At 43.1% G+C, this 24,918-nt stretch overlaps 2 protein-coding genes and 1 non-coding gene across 3 annotated transcripts in view; 1 reads left to right on the top strand and 2 right to left on the bottom strand.

Annotated features, from left to right (window-relative positions):
• Positions 1–1,069: 1,069 nt before the first annotated feature.
• Positions 1,070–20,934, bottom strand: LOC136559460 (mitochondrial import inner membrane translocase subunit Tim23). The gene is made up of 7 exons (XM_066554691.1): positions 20,795–20,934; positions 20,300–20,358; positions 17,380–17,473; positions 17,071–17,155; positions 14,816–14,874; positions 12,121–12,231; positions 1,070–4,043 (listed from the first exon to the last, which is right to left on the bottom strand). The coding sequence occupies exons 1-7, from the start codon at positions 20,889–20,891 to the stop codon at positions 3,928–3,930; spliced, it is 621 nt and encodes a 206-aa protein (XP_066410788.1). The 5' UTR covers positions 20,892–20,934; the 3' UTR covers positions 1,070–3,927.
• Positions 15,378–15,580, bottom strand: LOC136559791 (small nucleolar RNA SNORA74). Its single transcript, XR_010784047.1, has one exon. It is a non-coding gene; the product is annotated as a small nucleolar RNA SNORA74 (small nucleolar RNA).
• A 283-nt stretch (positions 20,935–21,217) lies between the features above and the next one.
• The window catches only part of PARG (poly(ADP-ribose) glycohydrolase), a 62,244-nt gene continuing 58,543 nt past the window's right edge, over positions 21,218–24,918 (top strand). The window contains exons 1-2 of the mRNA XM_066554539.1: positions 21,218–21,356; positions 24,249–24,315. Of these exons, the coding sequence (XP_066410636.1) occupies positions 21,218–21,356; positions 24,249–24,315 (206 nt within the window). The remainder of the gene's footprint in view (positions 21,357–24,248; positions 24,316–24,918) is intronic.

The following is a 24,918-nucleotide window of genomic DNA, read 5'->3' as shown; positions in this document are numbered from 1 at the left end:
AAGCTGCTACAGTTGTGCTTCCATGCAGATGGGATTCACATGCTTTAGTTCATTCACCACTGCCTGGAGCTGCACTGAGCTCCAGAGCAGGGAAACTCAGGCAGCTGGCACACTCGTGCACACTTAGTGGGAAGCTCCTGTCAGGTTACTGCCTTGCAGTGTGACCCCCTGCACATGCAGCTGGTGTGTCTCAGTCACCTGGGCTTTGCTCAGCTGTTGGAAGAAACAGACTTGGACATAATGACCCATCTACTTCTTAGCACTCTTGAATACGTAATGAGGATTCTTGGATTTTAGTAGCATTTGGTCCTCTTCTCCCATGGCTGAAGAACCTCTGTGCAATTGGAAGTGAATACTTTCTCTGTGGTGTTTCAGCATCAGCCTCCCTGCACGACTGGTTCCTCCAATGAGTATTTTCCAGTATTTAACTGCAGCCTGCGCTACTCATTGTTCATTAGGAGAACATTTACAGCTGGGCCTGGCAGCCTTTGAACTACCATACCTTAAATTTCATGTGGGGGTGTGCACACACACGTTTTTTTTTAAAGTGGACTGGAAGTTCTTTGTTAGAAGTAGTCACATGCAGAACTCCTGAATGTGTATCCTGAACGTTGAGCTTTCAAAAGCAGGGAAAAAGTACTTCAAAATTATCCCAAGACAAGAAGGACAGAGTAGCAGGAAGTGAATGCTATTCATGGATTCTCAACTGGCTGGAGACCTTTCTTTGAACAAGGTGAGCTATGAGATTGATGCACTGTACTGGGGAAGGTTTCCTTCCCTCCCACACCTCCCTGGAGCAGGGTGGCCACAGGCTCCTGGGGCATCAATCAGCCCCTTCAGCTCCTTGTCCTCAGAGCAACCATGGAGTCAGTGGGGCAGCTGTTCCCACAGGGCAGGGAGAGAGGGGGGCTGACAGAGGAGGAAATACCTGTGAGGAACACAGAGCGGGTATTAACCATGCTAGGAAAGTCCCAAAAAGGGTTGGGGTACCCTCTGGTGTCCCTGCACTGGCTGGCATTGAACAGCACAGACCAATACCCACAGAGTGCACAAAGCTCCACTTAAAACATTCCAGTTTCCTATCTAGAATTTATTAAGTGCAGGGGTAACCTTCTGTTAAAGCATACAAAGGATTTCCCCCCTCCTTTTGAAGTCCCAGATTAGGTCACAGGAAACAGACTATGAACACAGGATAGTTTTTCTGCCCTAACACATATTTGCCTCCTGTTTTCAGAAGCTGCTTCTGCTTCAGGGTGCCCAGAGATTCCCAACCTAAGTAGTGATTGTTTAACAAATTCCTCCAATCCTAACAGAAGTCACCTGCTGACTGGGAATGGTATAAGTGGATTTGCCTTTCTGTTCCAAAGATTAACCAGAACCATCTTCACAAGACTCAAAACCCTTCCATTACACCTGCTGTCTCAGCTCCCTTACTTGGAGCCACAGCAAAGCTGCCTTGGATCTATCAGCAAAGATACCACAACTGGCACCAAAACCCTGCTCTTCCAAGACAGTCAAGGTCTCCCATACTCACATTTATGTAACACTGCATGGGAGGGCTCTAACTTGAGCCAAATTCTGTTTCCAACTTGATTTTACATCCTTTTATTCCTACTGAACTTGGATATATTTTTGGTCACAATTTAAAGTAGCAACTTTAATTTGCAGTAAATTGTGAATGCAGTACGCCATGACACAGAATATTGTAAACGCGTTCTCTGTATTGTATCATACAATTCACCTCCCTCACTGCTGCCTCTGTGCTGGTTGTGTTTCATAGCTCAAGCTACAAACAGATTATGAACCAAACCATTTAACAGCTGTAACACAGCTATTTCAGAAAAATGCTCTCAGCTCTGCCCTTGAAGTGAGCACTTCCAGGAAATGTGAGCACACTGCAGACCAGATACCATGCTAAGTTGTCCAAGACTCAGGCTAGCCTTAAGGCTGTGCTAACTATGAACTTGAAAAGGCTTCTTTCTATATTATCTCCAATGTACTTGAAGAAGGAAATAAATTTGTTAAGCTTCATGGTTTACCCACTTCAATCAGGGCAGACAGTTCCTGGGTCACATTTTAGTCCTGAAAAATCTTAAGAAAGCCTAAGATACATTGCAGAGTTCCTGACATTTAAAAAGCCACCCCTGCCCCTCATCAACCCCCAAAGCAGTTCTCAATCCTTCATCCAGCGTGGTGAAGAGTGCAGGAACACAAATCCAATCAATGGTGACCAGGAAACATGCAGGGGAGGAACTCACTGATACCACTGGGGAGAGAAAAAGCTCAGAAGAAAGTACACCTGTTTTCCTGATGTCCCATGTGACAGTGCTGTGCAGATGGAGCCCACATCACCCCTCTGCAGCCTGGAAGTGGGGGAACAGTTTCTTTGTTGGTACAGCCCTCAAAAAATGCATGCTAGGAAGGAAGTCCAGCTCTCACACCACAATAACAACATGCAGAGCACTATGGAATTGTGGAACATAAGGCTTAAAAAAAGCAGCATTGACACAGTAGGTGAGAAAAGTCTGCTTCCTTTATGCCACATTAAGTGCTGGCAAAAAACAACTAATGTGACCTGGTAGCCAAGCAAAGCAAATTGAGTTCACCTGTGATGGCTCGTTAGCTGGAGCACTTGCTCTATAAAAAGCTGGTCTCACTGGTTATTTGCTACCAGTGAGGTTTCACAGCAAAGTGACATTTCTTCTTGGGAGAAGGTAAGAGCTACCACCTTCCCTTTACTGCTTTTGTTGGTTTTATTTTGGTGTATGCAATATAATTATTAAGAGCTGTTTCAGTAGCAAAAACTCAAATGTAAACTTGGTTTGCATTATACTGTCTGCTGACCATTAAGTTTCCTGTTTTTCTCTTGCTCTGCCTTCTCTGTCTTCAGACCTCTTCAATAAGTTACCTGTTTAATTATTTTAATGTGTAAGGAATTAGTTGTTACACAGTAACTCTAATTACTGAACTAATTCCCAACTTACTGTTTAATTTATCTGCCAATGATACTTGGTACACGGTTTAAATTTAACACTGTAGGAGAACATGTAGGTTCATCATAGTCTTTGTTCTGCCAATAACCTACATACGGTACTTCAGACAAAAAGTTTCTTGCTAATTAAAGTCCTGTAATAGGTAATGAGTGCAGTCTTTATACTCTTAGGTTTCTAATTGTTGGCTAAATGAGTTCTGGGATATTGGAGCACCCAAATGTTTTGATAATCCACTGGCAGCTGCTCTGCAACAGCAACTGTATTTCATCCATAAACAACCAATTTGTTAGAGCAAATAAGAGAGTAAAGTCAAGTCCTGCTATGCCTTACTGTAACATCATCAGGAGGTCATCAGCCTGCTTGTACACTTCCCCTCGCCCACCAATTCCCCCAGGATTTCACCACAGGTCCTTTAAAATGAATCCATAGATAGGTCACTGGATGCAGAATGCTTTTGTGGCAGGAAGAGCAAAGGATAGAAATGGGTTTGAGTAAGTACCACCCTTTTTATTCTGATGATGTCCCTTTTGCTAGCTTGTCTTGTGCTGTCAGAATAGCAAGCCCTGCCTGTGCCATGGCTACTGGGGCTGTGCTGCTGGGACTGCAGGGAGTGCTCCATGGACACAGACCTTACAGGACCCAGCCAACCTGGCAGTGAGCAGGATCAGCTATGGGGGCCCAGCATGCCTGGCAGCTCTGGCCAGGAGACACTGTCTCGGTGGCCACTCTGGTCACTCGCAGGTCCAACAAATATTGCTGCCTCTCCAGCAACTGGCTGGCAGGAAGGGCCAGTCCAGCTACACGGTGTCAAGAGGTTCCTCCCAGCACAGCTTCCATCAGTTTCACACTAATTGTAAATAAAATAGCAAGGGGCACCAGATAGATCTCACAACTGATTTGATTGGTGACTAAGCAAGCGTGTCCTCTGCCCTGCTCACAGGGACTGCCGGGCTAGGGAGCCCTTCATGTGCTCCCAGTTGTTGTACAGGGCATAGAGGCCCGTCAGCATCAGGCCCGCGATCCCACCTCGTGCTATCCCGCGCACTCCACCTGCAAGGAACAAACACATTGCTATCGTTAGTGTTACTGTCAGGAAATGGTCAGTGAACAGCAACTTCCAAAAAGCTGTTTAAATCCAGAGGCATCTCAATGAACAGCCCTTTCTTGAGTAACTCTCCAGTAAGGGTCCCTGTGCTTTTTCTGCTTTCCTCTCAAACCTGTTGCCAGGCTCATGGTCACTCACACTAATTCTGCTGGAACAGCTTCCTCTCAAACTGTGTTAGCACCACTGCTTCAGGGAACCACTACAGAGCACTGGAAGCCAAGATGGCTTTTCCCAAGTCCTACTATTCTATCTGTCCTTTTTACATTTGTTTTTACAGATAGACATGTTCTCCTCCAGGTTTTCAATTATGATAATTAGCTCTGGGCAGAATGAGAAGGAGCAGGAGGGAAATAAGTGAATAAAACAACAGCCGATATGGGCGTTACAGTGGGCTCCAGAGATCCATTAGGGCCATCATGCAAAACCTATCACTGCTCCTGTGTCTTTGGAATTTTAAAGCTTTTTGATTAAAAAATAGGAAGTAGATGAAAGGGATTAACTGGCAAGTATTTACTATGGTGTACATTGAACAGCTTTCTTTATTCTTTTATTAATAATCAGAACTATCACCTTGCAATGGTAAAAATTGAGTCACACAGGTGATTAAAGTCTTAAGGTGCTGGTGAGCACATTAGTGTAAGGCAGAAATACAGGGCAAGTTTGGCTACTGCCTGCAGGTAGTGCACCTGGCTGGAGCTGGGAGTCAGGTGGCATCCTGTGTCCACAGCATCCACATGAGGACTAGGCTGTACAGGGGCACAAGAAGAGACTTCTGCTGCTTTTACTAAACAGCAAAACACTTCTGTGCCTTCAGCAGAGCTCCCAGAATGCACTAAAAATGCACAGAGCACCTGGGAGTATGACCCTCAGTGCTAGGAAAACTTCAGAGAGTTTGATTCTGCAATGTTTATCATTGCAGCTGAACCAAGCTAGATAATGTGTACAGTGTATAGAACAAGGCCAGTTTTGCTGACAGCAAGATAAAAAACCCTGCCTGCTTTATTGGAGAAACTGGCAGGGCAGTTCGGGTTCCTCAAACCTCAAAACAAACGCACCTCAGTAATCAGAGAGATTGTGTTTGGGTTTATTTTTTCCTTTTCATTATGGGTCATAAAGCTGTCTCACAGAATTGCCTCTAGGCTTTTAGAGAGGAAACAAGCTGTTGGCATCAGCTAGACTGACACTGTGTTACCTGTGCTGCAAAGTTAAGTGGGTTTCACTGGAGTTGTTAAACCTCGCTGTACTGCCCAGGCATGCAATGAAACCAAGAAGCGGCAGAAGTGGGACTTGGTATTAGAAGCCATATCTAGCCACAGTTTCTAGAAACTTCATTGCCAGACCAGCTGTGACAATTTGAGAGGTTTTTTAGGGTATAAGGCTGAGTTCACTGCTGTAACTGTTGGGAATTCAACAGCTCTAAGAAAAGCCTTACTGAATATGATCTATGTGCCTAAATCAGCATTTAGGAAAGCAAATGTAGATGTTCTGTGTTTGCTAATTGATCCTGAATTTGTTGCACAAAAAGCTTTTCATAAAAAGGGCTTGCAGCTGGGTACACAAAACTAACCATGTGCAAGCAGTGTCTGGCAAAAAGCCACAGGTGAAATTTAAAGGACACTTTGTGGAAAACAAGTATTTGAGATAATCTGTAAAAATACTGACTCCTCATTCCTGCTGGGGTAAATGAATACAACATTAGAGCCCAATTTTCCGCTGTTCATATTGGGATTCAAGAGATCACAGCAGGAACACCCAAAGGGGGCTCATGAGCATCAGGTGTACCAGGAAACGTGGAACAGCCCCACAGAATGTGATGCACTACAGAACTATGACTATTCCCATGGGCTCTTTCCTTACCCCGCAGGTTCAATTCCTCTCCTTTCCCCTTAAAATCCTATTCTTCCTGTGCAAGAACAGGTAGTTGAAGGATGATGAAGCCTGGCTGCAGATTCTGTGAAGTCAGGGCTCTACAAGAAAGGTGACATCTTAAACTCAGGTCACTGAGCTGTTTTCTAGCATCCACGTATAAGGACTTTAGATGTGCTGCTCCTACTGCAGCAGATATTGGTGTTGTCATGTGCTGAGCCAGCCAGGTAAGGATGGCAGCCCTGAACCCACTGGCAAAAGTCAACCACAGGGCCTAAAGCCATCTGCAGGCCTGCAGACAACTTAGGGACATTGCTGGAGATGTTTCATGAACAGTGTACTAAACTTGTGCAGTTGGTATAGGTGCATGACTGAGAGAGAAAATATCCAGGAAAACATGCAAGAAGTGTTCCTTTACCAGTGTGTCTATACTATGCTTCTGCTACAAAATCTTGGGGGGGGGGGGTTGGATTTTTTTTGGTAGCAGTTGCTCCTGATTTCTGAACTACCTTTGAGTAAATATGTGGCAGACTTCAAACAGTAATGCACTTTAGAACACAGCCCTGCTGCTGGGCAGAAAATCTTAGGGCCTCTGACAAAATTAACTTGTTAACAAAAATGAAAAAGAAACTCTCCACTCCCATCCCAGCTGTGTTTGCATGATAGAACACATTCCCACCCCTCCTCTGCAATCACTCTGTGCAAGCCTTTGATACCAAGTCTGCCCTGACAAGCCCTGCTGAAACATGGCCCTGAGCCCCTAATCTTGCATGTCCCAGTAAGATAAGGGTTCCAGCTGACAGACACTTCTGGAAGCAGGTATTTAGAGATCAGGCACCTTGCACAAGAGTTGATAACTGCTGTGGGTTTCCAAAGGTACATCTGATGCTCCCTAAATGGGAAATTAGTTCTCTGGCTTTAGCTGCTGCACCCTTCCACCTCCAAGTATTGTCCCTCCCTCATTTCAATAGGTTCCAGCTTACACTGTGCCATGGCTCACAGCATTGCAACAGCACAGCTCTGCATTTCAACACTGCAGGAGCCACTCCTAACACTGAGCTGTACCTGTCCAGTAGGTAAAACCATGAGGGAACCATGGTTAGAACCATTAGACTTTACTGTCTCTTTCAGAATGTTATTCCAATGTCCTGGGATAGTTCCTGGAAAGTTTAAAGCAAGAACTATCCAATAGCAGGCATTCCAAATACTTTCACCAAAACCTCAGACCCACTTAAGCCAAACAATAGAAGAATAATCTTTAAATTGTGATTAGTTTTCTGTCTTTCAATCTCTCTTGGATAGTCTGAATGAAAACAGCTTCTCTTCCTGCCAGGCCTTCAGGAACAAAAATACTTTTAAATGGTTTAAAGGGCTCAACTCAAGTGTCCAAGGCAATCTCAGTTTTGCTCCGAATTCAAGCTCAGTAACCAGACCATCTGAACCATCAAGCAGTCATCTGCTTGAACCCTGTGGGTGGCCTGATGTCATTAGAAAGTATCAAGAGTTTCCTCCTTCTGCTCCATGGGGTTCATTTCATGAAATCTTGTAAGTAGTGGGGAAGTCTGTGGATGCAGAAATTAATGAGGAAACTGAAAGAGTTCTATTTGGAAGCAAGACATATTCCAGAAAAGCATCTTCCATTTTCATATTGCTGCAGCTAAGGCAGTATTGTGCTTAGAATACAGAAACAACAAAGCTTGAAAGGGGGAACATTTCCTGTAGTTACTGTGGTATGAAACCTAAATTAGAAAAAACAGTAGGAATCTACAATTCAATTTACTGGTTTGGAAGTACTAGAGCTGTTGAGGTTACTTTGCAAACATGATTAAAATTTGCTGTATTCTCGCCGAGTGAAAGCAGCAGCACCTGACTGATAGGAGGCTACTTCAGCTACTGTAAATGAATGGCACCTGCAAACTCTGCAAATCCCTGCAGCTCTGAGTTCACTGCTCCTGGCTAGCAGAGCTGGGCAGCACTGCTTTCAGTGGCCACACATACTCTTAGACATCAGTCCTCAATAACTAAGAAAGCCTCAACAAGCTGTTACTTGTAGTGCTGCTTGTACATTGTCCTAACCTCTTCCTTATTTCAGATTTTAAAAAAATCCTTTCTCTAAACATCATTTGATTGATAATCCTATAGACGTGTTATGTTAAAAGGGGTTCTTAAATTTCCAAAATGTCTCACAGCCCTTAACTTAAGGGATGACAAGCAAGTTCTTAACTTTTCCCCAAATACTGCAGAAAAGTAAGATATCCTAGACTGTACCTACAGCAGTCCCCAAAAACCTCTTCCCCATCTCCAGCCAAGAGAAATGAGAAAATAGCCCTATCTGGCCCAAAGAAAAACATTCATTGGGCTTAGAGAACAGGCTTTTTATAGCTCAAGAAGCTGTCAGCTAACACAGCTGCCCTTAACTGCCCACAGGATGTCACAAAACTGATCTTTAGCTCCCACCAGATCTTACTGCTGGCAATGAAACATTCAGCCCTTCCTAATTCATAACGTATTGGCTTTTCAGGGTTGTGTTCTGAGGCCTTAAAATGACAACTGCTCCCTTCAGCTATTGCTAGCATGCAGTTCCTGGCTTTCCAGACACACCATTTTCTGTACCAAATTATGTAACATCTATTGCTCCAAAGGCACAAGATGCTGTACTTAGGATTGGGTCCTACTGCACAAAATAAATTTAGTTTGTCCAAAGAATTAGTTTACTTTTTCTGCTGTTACCCCTAACCTCAAGAGAGGAAAAAAATTATCCAAGAAAAAGAACATCTACAACCTGTGTAACCCTCAGATAAGAGGCAAAGGTTGGTTAACTTTTTTTGCTTACTGAAGTCTGTCAGGAATTCCAGTGAGAAATTAATTGCTGTCACACTAGGTCAGGCCAAAGTCTTGCTAGTTCATCTTTTCCTGAGTGATCAATCTGCATGCCTGGGGAGGAGTGCAGGAGCCTCAGCCAGCTGTCCCTTTGTGACAACTGGAGCCATTTATTTTCATGGTGGGAGGGTGTAACAGTGACATAGTGCACAGTGACAATCATTTTTGTTTGGTGGTTTGCTGCTTTCATGACTAATACAATGATAAGAAAACCAAATAAAGATGGTTGGTTTAGAAAAGAGGTTGAAAGCACATGCAAGGAGGCTAAACATTTGCTTTAAGATATGTTTGTCCTTTGTAACATTTATCAGAAAAAACATGGCATAACAGATACAAATTTTTGCCTTTGCTTAAAATTAAAGAATAAATAGTATCTTATTAAATGGAAAAGCCATCCTTGTGGACTTAGAATATCAGACCCTCTTTTAGCAAAACTTGAATTGACTGAGTTGCTGTAACATTTCTATTGCATATGCCACTGGCAGAGGAACCCAAAGGGTTTTTTTCTAACTGTTACCCAAACTGAATGTTCTGGGTAGAAGTTTAGTGGTGAGCTCAAAAAATTGCTCCCATGAAGTTGTAAGACTGGTGTAACAAATTAATATGTACTCTTATTGCTGCATTTGGGCTAAAATCTAGTCAGTAATTGTGGCATTAAATTTAAACAAATGTGAAAGCTGGAGATCACTTTGGTCAGATGAATGAAGCAGAAGGTGTTTCCAAAATCCCCACATCAGTTGTCCATTCCCACTGCAGAGGTGTCTTTTGACCTAAGCCATGCTGAGATGGGCCCAGCCATCACCTGCTGTTACTGGGGGCTGAACTGCCTCAGTCACTGCAGTGGGAGTCTCAGTGAGTGATGGCACTGCCACTGAATGCAGGGAGGGGGCTGAACTGCCACTGTCCTCACTTGCAGAGCTTTCAAACCTCTCTTACCTTCTCCCACACAAGCTGTGTCAAGTAGCTTTACACAAAAGTGCTCCCAATCAATGGCTTTAGAACGTGCAGGTTCTGTTTGACTGCTGCCATTTTGGTAATGATTAACACTTCTACAAGGACAAATTGTGAAAACTGGGACCAGTTTTGGGGCAACCAATCTCAGCCTTCACAAAGTCTTCCCAGCTGTTTTTTTTTTCCTGTCCACTCATCAGATGCCTAATCATTGGTTTCAGAAATTCAGTCTAGGCTTTGCAGTGTTCACAGGAGTGTTTTTCAGCGCAGAATGGATTCTGATGTGATTCCTCCATCAGTGCTGCGGTAAAGCATGAAGCTATAATAAAAGACCTGCCATACATTATCCCATTTCTTCTTAAGTCTGATCTCTTTACAAAGCAGGAATGATGGAAGTGGGAAATCTGAGTGTTTGAATAGCACTACCTGCTATCCACCCCTTGTGGACTACAGAGCAGCCTTAATTTGCAGTGGCATGTTTGTGTGAGCTTCTATATGACACTGAAATATGGAGATTTGAAACGCAGTGTCCTTGAAAGCTTTTACATTTTCCTTTTCTTAATGCCAACACATCATGGCATTCCATGTAGCACAGTAATTATTACAGTCTGGATGTGTCAGATGTGTGCTGATCTTTTGCATGGTTTAAATATGGTTTAAATATTCCAGGTTTTGAGGTAAACATATACACTGATGCAGTGTCAAGGCAGACATTTTAAGTTTTACCATACAGAATAAGAAAGGGTGCTCTGGCATAAGGTGATAGAGGCAGCAGTTTCTCTGCCCTATGGTTCATAGGCACAACACACACTTGAAATACAATATTGTCATGAATAGAGATTTACTGACTTCATTTGCCTTTATAAGGACTGCCATTAGCTCTGTAGATCTTGTGTTACAAAACAAATGTCCCACTGTGCTCTGGTAATAAAAACCTTAGTAGTGTCAGATGACTGTGCATGTGACTGGAGTAGTTAACTGTGGTTGCACTGTGCCAAAAAAATATTACACATAATGCCAGCTCTATACTTCTGGAAGGGGGATGCCTCTGCTCAATTATTAGATGACAATTCTCCTTATTAATAAACTCCTACAGAAAATATTAGGCTTCTATATGCTACCCTTTCCAGCTGTTCTTGGTAATCTGTCATATCTCTCATGAAATCCCAAGGAAGAAATGGATTACAGGAGAGCAATGTGCCCCTGCAAACTTAAGAATCTCATATTTCTGAAGGCTGTTCCAGCCAATTATTTGTGGCTTCAGGTAGTCTAAGCCATCAGGAAAATAGAGTTACTCAAACTGTTTACCCTAAAAAAAAAAAGCAGGCCTTCAGGAACACTGCTCAGACACTGAGACCCAGTCAGATATGCAAAAGTACATAGGTCAGTTCTTGTATTATGTCCTCCATAAAATGCAGGTGAGTCATGCAGTCAAACATTTACTGAGTAACTTAAAGCATAAAACTTTTTTCCATGTGCTAATGTCAACCTGTGGTACCCAGCAATCCTCTAGAAATGATAGCTCCAATGATTAAGCTTGGAACATGTGTTGGCAGCCATTTTGCTGATGAAGGTCAGACCCTCTCTCCTGCAAACAATTCAGTTTGCATCAGCAGTCTCACCTTAAATCCATGCTGCTCTCAAATAACCTTTTTTGTTGGTTTTGACCACTATGCAAAGACTGGAATCCTATCCCAAGACAATAGTTTCATGAAAACCTAAGCAATTATTTCATAAATACACCAATTTCCCTGTGTGTAGGGTTTTTGCAGCTCCAGGTACCACTATCATGTGAATTACTGTCACATGGATCACTTTTAGTTTCATGTTCATGCAATCAATCTCTGTGTTCTGTGTTTTCCTTCCCTGCCCCCATTCACTTTGCAAGGTAGTTCCCATTTGCCTGCATCCAACTCATGGACTTGAGAAACAACTACATTTATTCCTGCTTTTGTTGAAAACATGGCTAGGAATGAGGTGGGTATGTATTTTACACCATAACCTCACCATATACCTAAGGAAATAAATGACTGTTTCTTCAGTATATATGTACAACAGTCATAATTTGGCTCTCATGGTTACTGTCACTCCTGTGCAGTTGCAAAGAATCAAATTTAATTCAGCTGATTTTTTTTTTTTAGTGCAAGTTTTCCTTAGGTAGCCTTAGCTGGGTGAAAAGCATTGTGGGTTAGGGGACATTGAGCTAATAGTCTTTTTTACATTGTCAATTTTGAGAGCAGGACAGTATTTAGTAAAAGTCATGAGAATCCTAATAACTAGGATAAGCACAGGAGAGGGAAAAGGAGAAATATTTTGCTACTCTACCAGTGCTTTTGTATAGCATTCCTGTCAAGGTTCCAGCAGCTATAGTGTTCAGGTCATCTTCTGCACCTCGTGTCTTTTCAATGATGACTCCAAATGCACTGTAAAGTAGAGCTGAGGAAAAAAAAAATATTAAAAAACCTTCCATGGTCTGAGGCCGAAAGCTTAGAATCCAGGCTTTGTGTAGTTATTTAGACTATGCTTCTGAAGAACAGATTTTCTGCTTATTTGAAGGGAATCCTCTGCAAAATCCCATCTTTGGTGTTTCTTTTCCAAATCTCTTCCTGTACAGCTATTTCTTCTTTCTCAAGCTACAGTTTGGTTATAAAGTAGCATTTTTCATGACAGTATGTGCTTAAAGCACTGACTGAAGTTTAAGCCTATTTTGCTAGTTCAAATTTGTTTCAAAATTCAGTGTTTAAATTTGTACTGGCAGTTTCATTCTGTCCTCTGTGGATGACATGAAACTAAATCCAGGGATTTTCTATGTAGAGAAAATTGCTGTCCATGTGTGACAGTGATGAAATGTGAGTTAAGTACAGAATTCAGATCATACCACCAAGAGCTGGAGTAAATGGGCTTTGTTTCTTTTTTAAAAGACTATTAGAATGCTTGGGATTTGACATTTACAGCTGTTTCACCTCTGCTTGTGCATGAAATCTTTATCCCTAGAGGGCCTTTTTCTTTGGGATAACTTTAGGGACTGTGCTGGAATAGACTGGAAAGAGAAATGCATGGGCTTTTTAGCATGGATGCATTTATCAGTTATACATTTTGATGAAAGGAAATCCCTCCCCCCCATCCTCACCCCTCATGATACACTCATATTTCATGCTGGCAAAGAAAAGTAGAGTATGTCATCATTTTGAAGTGATAAAGACCATGGCATTTGATTTGCTCCTTGCCCTCCAAGAATTTGAAATCTTTCCTTCTGCTAAAAGGCAGTAAATCCTTCATAAGCAACCACAATGCTGTCAATGAGTGAACAGCAGCATCGTTCTCCATTCAGCACAGGCAAGGGTATTTCAGTTTTTCTTAGCAGCAAGCAGATTAGCAACGAGGGAAGGAAAAGCTGAACTCAACATAACTGTTAAAAACAGTTCCACACAGATGTTGCCTCTGTTCAGGAACAGAATGACAAAAACTGTCACTAGTGACAAAAAGAATCTCTGAGGTACAGTAAGGCTGCACAAGGTAAAGTAAGATGCAAAAATAATTCAGCTCCTTGAAAGGAATTTCTCTGGTAGCTAGGACAAGAAAGAGGTCTACCAGAATCCCAAAAATAAAGTTCTGCTTAACTCTGTGATTTTGGAGGCCATATTTTGTAAGAAAAATAACAATTTGTTACTGGAATGCACAAACATTTTCTTGAGTAATCATTCTTCAAACACAGCTGGAAAAACCTGTTAATGTGTCACTCAAATGAAACCTTGAACTGCAGTGTGCCTGCATCTCAGCTCTCAGACGTGTTTTCGTTAGACTTGGAACAAAAAAAAAGAAAAATATCCAAACAAAAAAGGCTCAATAAATTTCAGCAGGCAACCATATGCATTGCTTATAGAAAAAAATGCCTTTCTTGCTGTAGCTCAGAATCCTCTCTCTAACCTTGCCCTCTATAAAATGTCTCAAAAGCTAATGCTTAAATTAAATGGCAGCTAATCTGCTCTTCAGAAATAAGAATGAAATAAATGTCATCCATGCAACTTAGCCTATACTTTGATGCATTTCTCAAAAGTCAAACAGATGTAGACTGGGTTATAACAGGATGCAGTCTCTGATTTAAATATTGCCAACTCTAACTTTGTAGGACAACAAGTTCCATCATTATTTTTCTTCAAAATAATCTAATCAATTTTGGATATCTCCTTTAAAGTTACTGCATCAGTTTTCATTTTTTAAGATTCTGGGGGAGGTAAAAAACTTTGTAATTTCTAGGGCATTCGTTATTTCACTGACTTTTATGAAATAACCTTGTTTTTCTGAGGCAACTGTGATTTTATTCCACAGCTCCCTCCCACCCAAATCTCAGTTCATACAAGTTTATTTCTTGTACCTCAGGCTATTGGTCATTTTCTTTTGTCTTTTTTCCTAACCCACATTAGTTATAAGCACCATTTAGGTTTAGAGTCAGTGGTACCATGTGTGATTTTTCTTGCTAATGTACCATCATTTAAAGGATAAATCTTTGTATTGACTATCACATTTCTTCTTCACATGAACATTTGGTTGACTTCAACAGGAAACAAACATTAGGCAGTTGATCACATGACCACAGAGTCTCAGTGTAGGCTATTAAAGCGATTTCAGAAATATTAAATTATATTTTTTTAATTTAAGCTGTAATTTAATTGGAATTTATTAACACATAAATATTATCTGTAATTTCTAGTTATTTCTGATATAGATATAATTTTAATACAGTAAAAAATATAATAATTTTTATAATACAGTAAAAATTTTGGGTTTTAATTAAAGGCTTTTGGCTCCTTATGCTGCAAATCCTATTTTAGCCTTTAATTTCCATTTTCATGTCTACTGAAATACCCTCAAGTCCCCAAAGAAAGAAACCTGCACTTTTTTCCTGATGGATTTAATAATGAAAATTTAGAGAACACTCTCATTCAGATAATACACAAATACACTTTTCCACAATTCCAACTTTAAGTTGCTTTCCCTATGAAGGAATGACTTTACTTACCCAGTGATCCCAGAGTGTTAGCCCATAATGCTCCTTGCCTTGTCACCATATTTAGAATTCTATAAAGGAGTTAAAGAGGTATGAAAACCTTTAGCACTCTGTGTTTACATCAAGGCAGTGTTTATGACAGTAGAGCTTGTGTGTTTACACTATATATGTGGTTAACAAAACTACAATGATGAACTAAAAGCTTTTGAAAGCAAATATTCAGTCCTGTCAAGTCTTAAGAAAATCTTTGTCTCTTGACCCTGCCCAAGACTCAAATCTCTTCCCTTCAAATGACTTTCTAACCCAAGTTGTCCTTCCTTACATGGTGAGCACACACAGCTCCAGGAATAACTGACACACTTATGCAGACTTAGCTGGTAAAAGGTCTCCAAGAAAGCCTCAGTGCTCCTCTACATGGAGCATGTGGCAGGGAGTGTGGGGATGCCTGAGCAAATGCTGTGGGCAAAAAAGCAAGTCTGGACTGCAGTAAGTCAGGAAGGGAAGATTCAGTCCCTTCCAACCCCATCTGTCCACCCAGCAGAAGGCCAAGAGGTGTGTCTGTGTGTCTGCTCTGCGTGTAGGCTTCCAGACTAGCACTCAAGAGGAAAAGAGAACCCTTAGTGCGCTCTCAGAGAAGCACAGTGCCACTTCTTGCTGCTACCAGCTGTCTCCAGAACGGTGACAACAGCAGCCAGAAGAAATGACTGATCTTTATCTCCCAGCAGTGTAACACCATCACAGGCATGGTATTGCTCTGGACAGCTGACTACCACTGGAACTTAAGTTTAAATTAATGTCTGATACTTTAATTGCTTTATGTTCCTTCTGATTCAATTTTCTATTGTTTTTCCTTTTTTCATCATTTTAATTAGGACAGAGGTTGTTACTGAATATGGTTAGGCAATGAACTAAACATTAATGGAACATTTTATTTTGAAACAAGAGGAAAAAAAATCTGAGAAGCCAGGCTATTGATAATCTCTCCTTAATTACAACCCCCACCTTTAATTTTATATTCATTCTGAATTGATAAGAGAATCAGTAATTCTAACAACCATGGTCTACTGTGAGGTATTTGATGACAAGTGAATAACAGCAAAATTAAATTTCATTAAGAAATAAATCTGTGTACATTAAGGATAAATTTGGAAGAAATCTAGCTAAGTAAGTCTGTTCTCTGCACCTGATGAGGGAAAACCAGAACCTAATGCACTGCTGGAAGGTGATGACCTTCAGCAGACCTTTGCCTTGCAGAGCCAGGATAAGAGCAGTGTGTGCACTGACTGCCACCTCCTGGGCTTGACCTGCCAAAGTTTGTGCTTAACATCATGGCTTTCTCCAACTCTGCTCATTCCAAACCCTAAAATACAATTCTGTTAACCTAGAGCATTATGAAAGAGTCATAATTATAGTGGTGAATATTTTGATAAAGAAAGGGATGAATATAGAAACAATTTAAAAAGAAGCAGAGCCAATATAAACTGTATCAGGAAATATGAAGTTACTCTTCTAAAATTCCCTTGTTCCAAAGTATTCTGGGAGTGAGAATTTCCCCTGCTTTCCCCCAGTTGTTCTGTTCCTCTGGTTTCCAATGTCTCTCTCACTTAGGTTTTCCTATAGCTATGTCTAAGCTGCCATTATTTTAAGAAAAGGCATCCTGTAGAAACAAATGTTCCTGTCTTTGCTGTGTTCTTTCAAACAATCAGGTAAGGTGAAAACACAGCAATGCCATGGGTGCTCCTGGATCCATAACCCAGAACAGCTCCCCCCTGCAATGCCTGCTCAGCAGCACACACCAATGTCAGCCCTAATGCAAATCCAGGCAGGCCCAGCTCTGCATTTGAATCTTGTCCTGCTTGTGAAAAGCTTGGGAAAGAAGGAAGACTTGTGCTCAGATAAATAACAGCAAAAAATAGCTGCAAGTAAACACTACTGCTTCTGGGAATACTTCTACATATAAAAACTGCTTTGACTTTGAAGTAGATTTTTAGTAAACATCAAAGTAGTAATTATTTCTCAAATTTTTAAGGTAAGTCACAGGACACACCAATTGTGACCAAACAAAAAGCAAAAAGGTTGAACTGAACATCACTGTAACTAAAAACATGTAATAACTTGATCAAGACAAATACTGACTCCCATTTGTCCCCATTAAAGAAAAAAACCCAAACAATTTATTTTTGCAGTATATTCAGATCTAACCTTGTATAAACTGGAAGAAACAATTCTGTCACTAAGAAGTACATTTTTTTAGATGGAACACTTACTGTACGTTTCTAGGTTTTGACCATGCCATATTCTGTGTCTCCTTCAAGCCAAGTCTCAAACCATTCAGTGCACCAAATGCTGCCCCTAGTTGGAATAATAGCAGTTATTACTTTTTAAGAAGAAAAAGAATAAACAATCCTAGAAGCAAATAGTGAGAACAGAATTCAGTGTATAAACTAAAATCAAGTATCTCTTTACTTAAGAACAGCCAATGTCTTGCAGAACAAGACCTTTCCAATCTCATCCATCACTGTAGTGCATAGGTGTTACCTGGACAGCTGGGAAAAGTGAAAACCACAACTACCTACCTGTCATACAACATCCTCCAATGGTAAAAAAGGCCAGCTCAAATCTGCCTCGAGTTTTGTTGGCTCCTGTGGGCAAGATAAACTCATCTGTATCCTGGGGGAAAACAAAAACAGATACTTCTGTATATTCCAAGTCCAGTTCAAAATGTAAGCCATATTAATTTTTTTCTTTAATCCATGCAATAAACTAAAGATGGATGAGTATTTCTGGAAAATTCTTGCCTACAGTAGCACAGAGATGGAATGTACCACGTGTATACTGTTTTAAGCATGAAAAGGACTGTAAAAAGTTCAATTGACTGAGTGGTTTTCTTTTCTTCCTAGCTGTGTTAACTTTTTATAAATTGTATCAGTCAGCCAAGGAACTCATACTGTGTGGGTTGTTGGTTGTTTTTGTTTTCAATGACTATTTGCTTAATTACAACTTGCAGCAGGCAACATAAGCCTTCTAAAAACATTCCTGTTGTCTGATTACATAGCACTGTTTCCTCACTGAGCAACCCAGTCTGATACAATAATGCATTAAGTTTCCCACTACTCTGATACTAAACAAAAACTGCCTTACTATGAAAAGAAGTATTTTCTTGCACTGAAATAAGTGACCTATTTAAGGATGTGAAAAACACAAGGAATATGCTCAAAACTAATGATGATCAGGTATGAAATATGTGAGGTTGGGTAATTTTTCACTTGTCCATCTTTCTGCCACAGGGACACACTTGTGTTCTTGCAAAGCAGTGGCCTAAAAAGCTACCGAAGTGGCCTAGAGAAACTGGCATTTGTGCAGAGATAAGGTGTGCCAAGGCACTTCTTCAGTAGCAGACACTGAAGATGCCTGCTGTTGATAAGGTGCTAAAGCAGCAGATCTCTTTTAAGCTTCTGTGCTTTCCAGTCACAGTTTTATCCACCCCTGTTTAACTGATGCATGATTCCAACAGCTGCAGGCTCAAGGAAATGTATTCTAATGGTTTTACTGGCCCACATTTGACACTAAATGTGAATGGCAATACAGAAAAAATAACTCATAAAATTGTGAATAGTGCTATCAATAAAGTAAACCTACAATATGGTTTCTGTCTTCCTTGTAACTAGACAGCTGGAGAAATTCAGTGTTTACACAAGTTAGCAGTTTCTAACAGTTTTCACCACTGTCCCAAAAGTCAAGATGAAGCAATCCTTGTCCATGTAACATCTAAGTTTCTAGAGGCAACCTCCAAAGCCCATCCTCTAGGCTTCTGCCAAAGGCTGGCACATGCATTTATAACACCTGTTACCTGCTGCAGGCAACACAGCATTGCAGAAAATAGCTTGTTCCATGCCTGCACTCATGGACCAACCAAAAATGTGGGGTTTAAAGTAACCAAGTACCAGTGTACCATTTGTTATTATGGGAAGACCTCTTATACTCTGAAATATTAGCTAAGTCTTTTTCCTTCAGTATTTAGAGCCCAAGGACCCTGTGGAGATTGTTTAGTGCAACCCCCATTGTTAAAAGAAAGGTCAGTCAGTGCTGGGCACTCAGAGCCATTCCCATGTCTTGTGATTCTCTAAGGAAGAGACCTCACAGCTTGTATGGGCAACTTGTTCAGATAAAAAAAGATGGAATTCCCTTTTATTTCAATGCAATTTGCTATTACTACAACACACTAGAGCTAAACATGAAGGGCAGTGAAGTGTTACAACACAGACTCAGCCTCTAGTGTTACATCAATAAGTATTTTTAGAAGTGTTTCATGGCACTAATGCCAACACCTCTGCATTTAAAGCAAACATCTCTGTTTCTAAAAATCTCTTAGTACACACTTTGTTCCAAAATCCCTGCTATTCCGCTTTTGACATAACACCAACATATTCTCAGAAAAAATACTAACTTACTAACTGAACAAAACCACTTTAGAGAGTGTTTTTGGAGAAAGTCTAAATAATCTCAGCTTCTTTCTGACCACTCAACAGCAGCAGCCACAGTACTGAAACCACTGCCACCAGAGACACAGCCGTGGTGTTCTATCTTTCTGGGAATGCTACATTGTAACCCAGACTACAACAGCTTCTAGGCCCCTGAACTGCCTGCACAGCTCCCACTTACAAAGAAACAGTGACCCAGGGTACCATGGAACCAGGCACAGAGGTCAGCAGGCACCATGCAACTGTTGAACTTTAACTGCTCATTCTAGAAAACTTCATGTTCTCAGAGAATATAAGCCATGTATGCAGAAAACCACGAACTAAATAAAATCATTGACATGCATCCTAATTGGATTAACTTTAACATTTTCAGCTACAGTTAATACTTATGAAAATGGGACACGTTTCTTGATTTAAAATATTTTTTTCCTTATGATGGCCTTGTTTTATATCAACTGATGTTAAAATGTACAAGTGTGACAGCTACATAATTCTATAGAATAAACCAGGAAATTTTACTTCATGATGGTCTCCCTTCAGCTGGGTAATGACATAAGGACAGTGATGTGAAATGTGCAGCTGCTGTGATGCCAAAGCCTGTTATCAGGTCTGGAGCTTGGCTGAACACCTCAGTAAACTGATGGAACTTGTCACAGTTCAGAAAACTCATCCGTGAAAAGAGGAGAGAGATTCTGGCTGCTCTTACTGACTGACACTTGTGTGAGGTGCTGTTGGGCTCTCTGCCTCAAGGCAGGGAGGGAGATCTCTTTCCAACAGCAGCAGGCTTGCATTGACACAACAGCCCTACCTATCCTCTGCATCATCAGTGCTCATTTTGTTCTAGATGTCACAGCACTTCAAGATTTATTAAGGACAATACTGAAAAAATTGCTGCTTTCCACTGTTCAAGGCTTCAGCACACAGAGCCCAGCACTGCAGGAGGTTTGAGGTGCTCATGTAACTATGCAAACACTGAAATCGAGTTCAACAGGATAAATACACGCCACCTTCTCACCTGCACTAGGTACTTGGGGTCCAAGTTTAAATACGGTGACAAAGGGCTCATCCCAGTTACTAAAAGGAAAAAACACAGAACACTTTAACGCCAACAATTCACATCCTGTAAGGCAAAAAGGGGCAGCTCTCGTGCGTGGCAGGAGGGGAGATGCTGCCGTTAAATTGCCCGACTCCCTGAGAGGCGGCACGCGCCGCAACTCCCCTTTCCCGTTCCCCTTTCCGGGCAGCGGCCGGGGCGAGGCGATCGCGCTGTCCCTGTGACCGGCGCCCGTCGCGACACGCGGCCCCCTCCCGAGGCCTGGCACCTCGGCGCCCACCCCCGGGAGGTGCCGGCGGTCGGGAGCGGCCCCCGCGGCGGGGCGGCGGCGGAGCCCTCGGGCCGCGTGATTCCCGGCACCGCCGCCGCTCCCGGGGCCGGCCGCCCGGCCCTGCAGCGGCCGCTGCGCGAACACCGCCCCCCCGGGCCGGCCCCGCCGGCCGCCCCAGTACTCACGCGGCACCCCGGCCAGGTCGGCGTGCGAGTAGCCGAGCCCGCCGGCGCCGAAGAGGCCGCCGAGCCCGGTGCCCTTGGAGTTCCCGCCGCCCTCCATGGCGGCCCCGCGCCAGCCGCCCTCGCTTCCACCAACGGCTGCCGCAAAGCGCCGCCGTAAAGCGCCGCAAAGCGCCGCCCGGCCCCGCTGCTTTGCGGATCGCCATGGCGACGGGGTGAGGCGCGCCGGGCGCCATCTTGCTCGAGCGCCGGGCCGCGCTCGCCGGACGCCGCTCGCTCCCGGCCCCGCCGCGCCCCCCGCGCCTTAGGAAGAGCCCGGCGTGCGGCACGGAGGATGCGGACGGGCGGAGCCGCTGCCGCAGCGTCGCGCCGTCCCCGGGGGGCGGGTGCTGGCCGGCCCCGGCGGGCAGGGCGGCCCCGCCGAGGATGAGCGCGGGCTGCGGGCGGGAACCCCCGCGGAAGAAAGCCCGGCCCGGCCCCGGCAGCCCCGGAGGCGGCGGCTCTCAGGGAGAGCGGCAGGAGGGGCCCGGGGGCAGCAGCTCCGCCACCGCCGTGGGGAACAAAGGTTTGTAGCGGCCCCGGGGCGGCGGAAGCGGCCGGGCGCGGAGCGGGGCTCGCTGGCGGCCGTGCCGCCCCCTCCGCCTGCTCGCTGTGGGGTGCGGGACAGCGGCGGTGCCCGCGGAGCCCGGGCTGCGCTGAACGGCCCAGCTGGGAGCGCTGCCCGGCGCCCCCCGCCAGCCCGACCCGCCCCCAGTCGCTCCTGGGGCTGGGCGGGAGCAGCAGGAGGTGACCGGGCCGAAGGCTCCGAGTCCCCGTGTCCCTCTCCGCCGCTCAGGGCGTCTCTGCCGGGCTGCTGCCGGCCTGGGCAGCGCTGGGCGGCGGGGACCGCATGTGCTTCTGCACGGAGCCTCCCCGCAGCTGCCCTTCCTTGTCCGGCTGGAATTGTCTGTAACTTCGCTTCCCGGTGCCAGCGTGTCCCCTGTGTCCCAGCCCCGTGGTGTGATCACTGCCCGTGCTTCCCCTTGCAGGGTCTTTGCACCGGTTGTGTGCCTGATTCTTTGCAAGTTTTCACTCATAGTACAAATCATCGAAGAGAGGCGTGAGCCGCTAAAGGTAGCGTGTTCCACAGGAGAGGGGACAGATATTTCCTGCGGGATCACAGGCTTTCAACGGGGGTTGTGCCAGGCTGTCACACAGGGAGAGCCCAGAGTAATGACAGGAGCTCACATAAGCACGTGGCTGCCGGCTTGGAGCGCTGCTGGCCCCATGGGTGGGGTGCCTGCTCCTCCTGCCGCCTAACAAAGCTGTGCAGACGAAGTTCCCACGTGGCTTTCTTAGTTTTGTTTTCTATTTGGAGCTAACGTTGTCAAAATAAAATTTTAATGCACCTCTTTGAGAAATAGAAAGGAATGCATAGAAAGGGAAAAAGGCCCCAAACAAATGATTTGCTGTCATCTGCAGCTGATGAGTTAAACCTCACTAAGCCCTAACTAGCTTTGAGTAGACGATAGTTTGGAGTTAGAGGTGTACACTCCTACAGAGTAAATGAGAATCTTCTGAAAATTAGGGTGTTTTCCTCAAAGGTAGATTGTAGGGGATGATTTGTTTTATGGGAATGGTTTGAGTTATCTTGAGTAGAAATAAATATGCCATAAACAAAAAAAGCAGCAAAGTCTGGTTCTGTTTACACTGAGAATAAGCATGGGTTGTCTTTTTGTTGCCTCTTGTTCCCACCACCTTATCTGTAGCAAAAAGCCATGCTGGAAGGATGAAAGTGATGTTGGTTGAAGGGCTTATGTGGCTGCTCAGATGTTGAAGTTCAAACTAAAGCCATTTTGTTCTGTTCTGGTGCTGCTGCCATCATTTCCATTCATTGTGCTAATGAATAAGTATTTCTTCCTCAGCACAAGTTTACACCTCAAGAGGTAGTCAGCTGCCTTTGAAGAGGTTTATTTGTCCCATGTTTTAACATGTCTCTTCAGGTTTCTGTGTTTGGTGTTTTTTTCTGGCTGCTTACCCGTAGGCAATTTGGATTAACACTTCAAATGTTATGAGAGGGTGAAATTTGCTAATCAGAAAAACTACTAGATTTAAGTTTAGTGACTCTTTGGAAATAAAAATATTTGCACTGTTGTTTGTGCCATTACAGAATAACTAAAAATTATTTTAGTATTTTCTGGAGATTACTTCTCTTTTAAAACTTGTGGTATCCTCTGATGAGGGTGTTTGATAAGCAGCTCTGTAAGAGTGTTCAAGGCCTTGAATGTTGGGGAAAGTGTTTATGAAACAATGTCTCATAAGTAACCTCAGGCCTCAGCCATCTTTGTTACAAGTTACACAACCTCCGTTTGCAGAAGGCTGCTGAGACTTCCCATCCTCCGAATCAGAAGAGCCAGGCATGATTTAGTGGCTTTGAAGTTCTGCAAAACTGTTGTTGCAGTGAGGCACTCCAGCTGTTCCTTGCCCAGCTGAAAGCAGGCAGCAAACACCTTGCACAGTCAGCAGTGCCAGGGAGATGCTTTCTCTTGGCAAGTGGAAAGAGAGGGAATTGAAGCTAGTTGCCAAATTTGCAGAATATCTTTAAATAACAACAACAAAATTAAATACCCCTTATACTAATAAAGCCTGTTTTCCAGTTTTGAAAGAATTGCTTTGAATTTTTTCTCCCCATTCTGCCCCCAAGTCTCTGCATAATTAATTCATGTGTTGCTGTTCCATTGAAAGCTTGTGTGAGCTGCAGCAACACACAGATAAGACTGGAAATGAGTTGTTGGTAGTCAATATGAAGAAATTGTGTCCTTCATTTTGTTGCTGTTTAGGAAAGTAAGTATTGAAAACCTCTTCAAACTGTTTATGGACGGAGGAGAAAGGAAAAGTCCTTTTCTGAGTGCTTGTCACTTATAGGGTGTGCTATGCTTATATTGAGCCTCATGTTTCACATTATGCTACATACAAATAAAGTTCTTGGATGGGTCCTCAAAGGTGCTTTGTTGTTTGTTCTTTTTGGATTTTAAGTTATGTCAGGTTGCCTCTTCATTCCAAAATTCAGCAGAAGCTTTTGGGGCTCACTGTGGTGGTGACTAAAGGTAATGATGGGAGCTAGAAAGTTCAAGTTCCTTTGGTTTTTTCTTTGAATTCTGCACATTCACTGTGTGTTTTTAAACTTTTAACTGTATTTAAAAAAAAAGATTGGAGGAAAGAAATCCCACCTCATACCACACCTGAAATTTATGAAGATTATTACAAAAGCTACAGCTGCTGACTGATGCAAATTAAATATTGCATCACATGTAGTTTTAATACTGTTAATGTCTGGATGCTCCCTGTAGTAGAGATGCTAATGAGGGCTTAATTGGAGGTGTTTTTATCTTCACCCAGTACAAGTTATCTTTTTCATATGCAGTGATGTTGCAGTTTTATCATGTTTCATGTAATAACAGTGAACTGTGGTTTTCAGTTTGTAAACAGCAGACAATTACCAGTTGGTTGGAGAATAAAGGACCCAAGACAACGGAGTCCAAAAGGTAAAAAGCACAACATAAACTTGTTCAAAAGGTGTGTTCTTTGAGGGGCCTGGTGAGAGCTGCAAGTGCAGGTTGCCAGTACAGCTGGCTAAATGGAGGCAGCCCCATTTCTGCTGCTTTCCTTACCTTGGCACATCCTCTTGAGTAACAAGCAGGTACCTCCACTACAAACAGCTAACTAGTCCCCCTCCCATCCTCTCTAAACAGCCAAGCCCAACCTTATTGCTGACATAGATTCCTGAAGCATGTCACTGTTTAGGTGAATAAATACATCTGCTCCTGCAAAGCAAAAGATGGGAACCTGGAGCAGGAAAGGCAAAGTGGGAGTGTTGCTTTCAGTAGCAGCCAAACACTTGATCAATTTGGTTGTAATAGCAGACTATATCTTTGATCAAGTGCTGCTTTCATTTTTGTTTGACAAAGGGCACTACTACACAGTTGCAGATTTGCACTGATAGTCCTGCAACCAACTCACTGTTGTTAATTTACAGACAAAAATCTGTTTTGGTTTGTCTCATTGGACTGCAAGTGTAGTTTAAACATGTGTAGTTTGGTTTGATTACAGGTAGAATTTATAGGTGCTCAAATGTGCATTGGAGCTTT

This window comes from Molothrus aeneus, chromosome 8, assembly GCF_037042795.1.
Source record: "Molothrus aeneus isolate 106 chromosome 8, BPBGC_Maene_1.0, whole genome shotgun sequence".
NCBI lineage: Eukaryota > Metazoa > Chordata > Aves > Passeriformes > Icteridae > Molothrus > Molothrus aeneus.
The sequence above is the reverse complement of the archived record's forward strand: the minus strand, read 5'-3'. Positions and strand labels throughout refer to the sequence as shown.

Bases quoted from the DNA above. Each gene is read 5' to 3' on its own strand.
- LOC136559460 (XM_066554691.1), bottom strand. From the start codon at position 20,891: ATGGAGGGCGGCGGGAACTCCAAGGGCACCGGGCTCGGCGGCCTCTTC. The intron at 17,474-20,299 runs GTGAGAAGGTGG...GTTTTCCCCCAG, and splicing joins ACCCCAAGTACCTAGTGCAG to GATACAGATGAGTTTATCTT. The intron at 17,156-17,379 runs GTAGGTAGTTGT...TATTCCAACTAG, and splicing joins TGGAGGATGTTGTATGACAG to GGGCAGCATTTGGTGCACTG.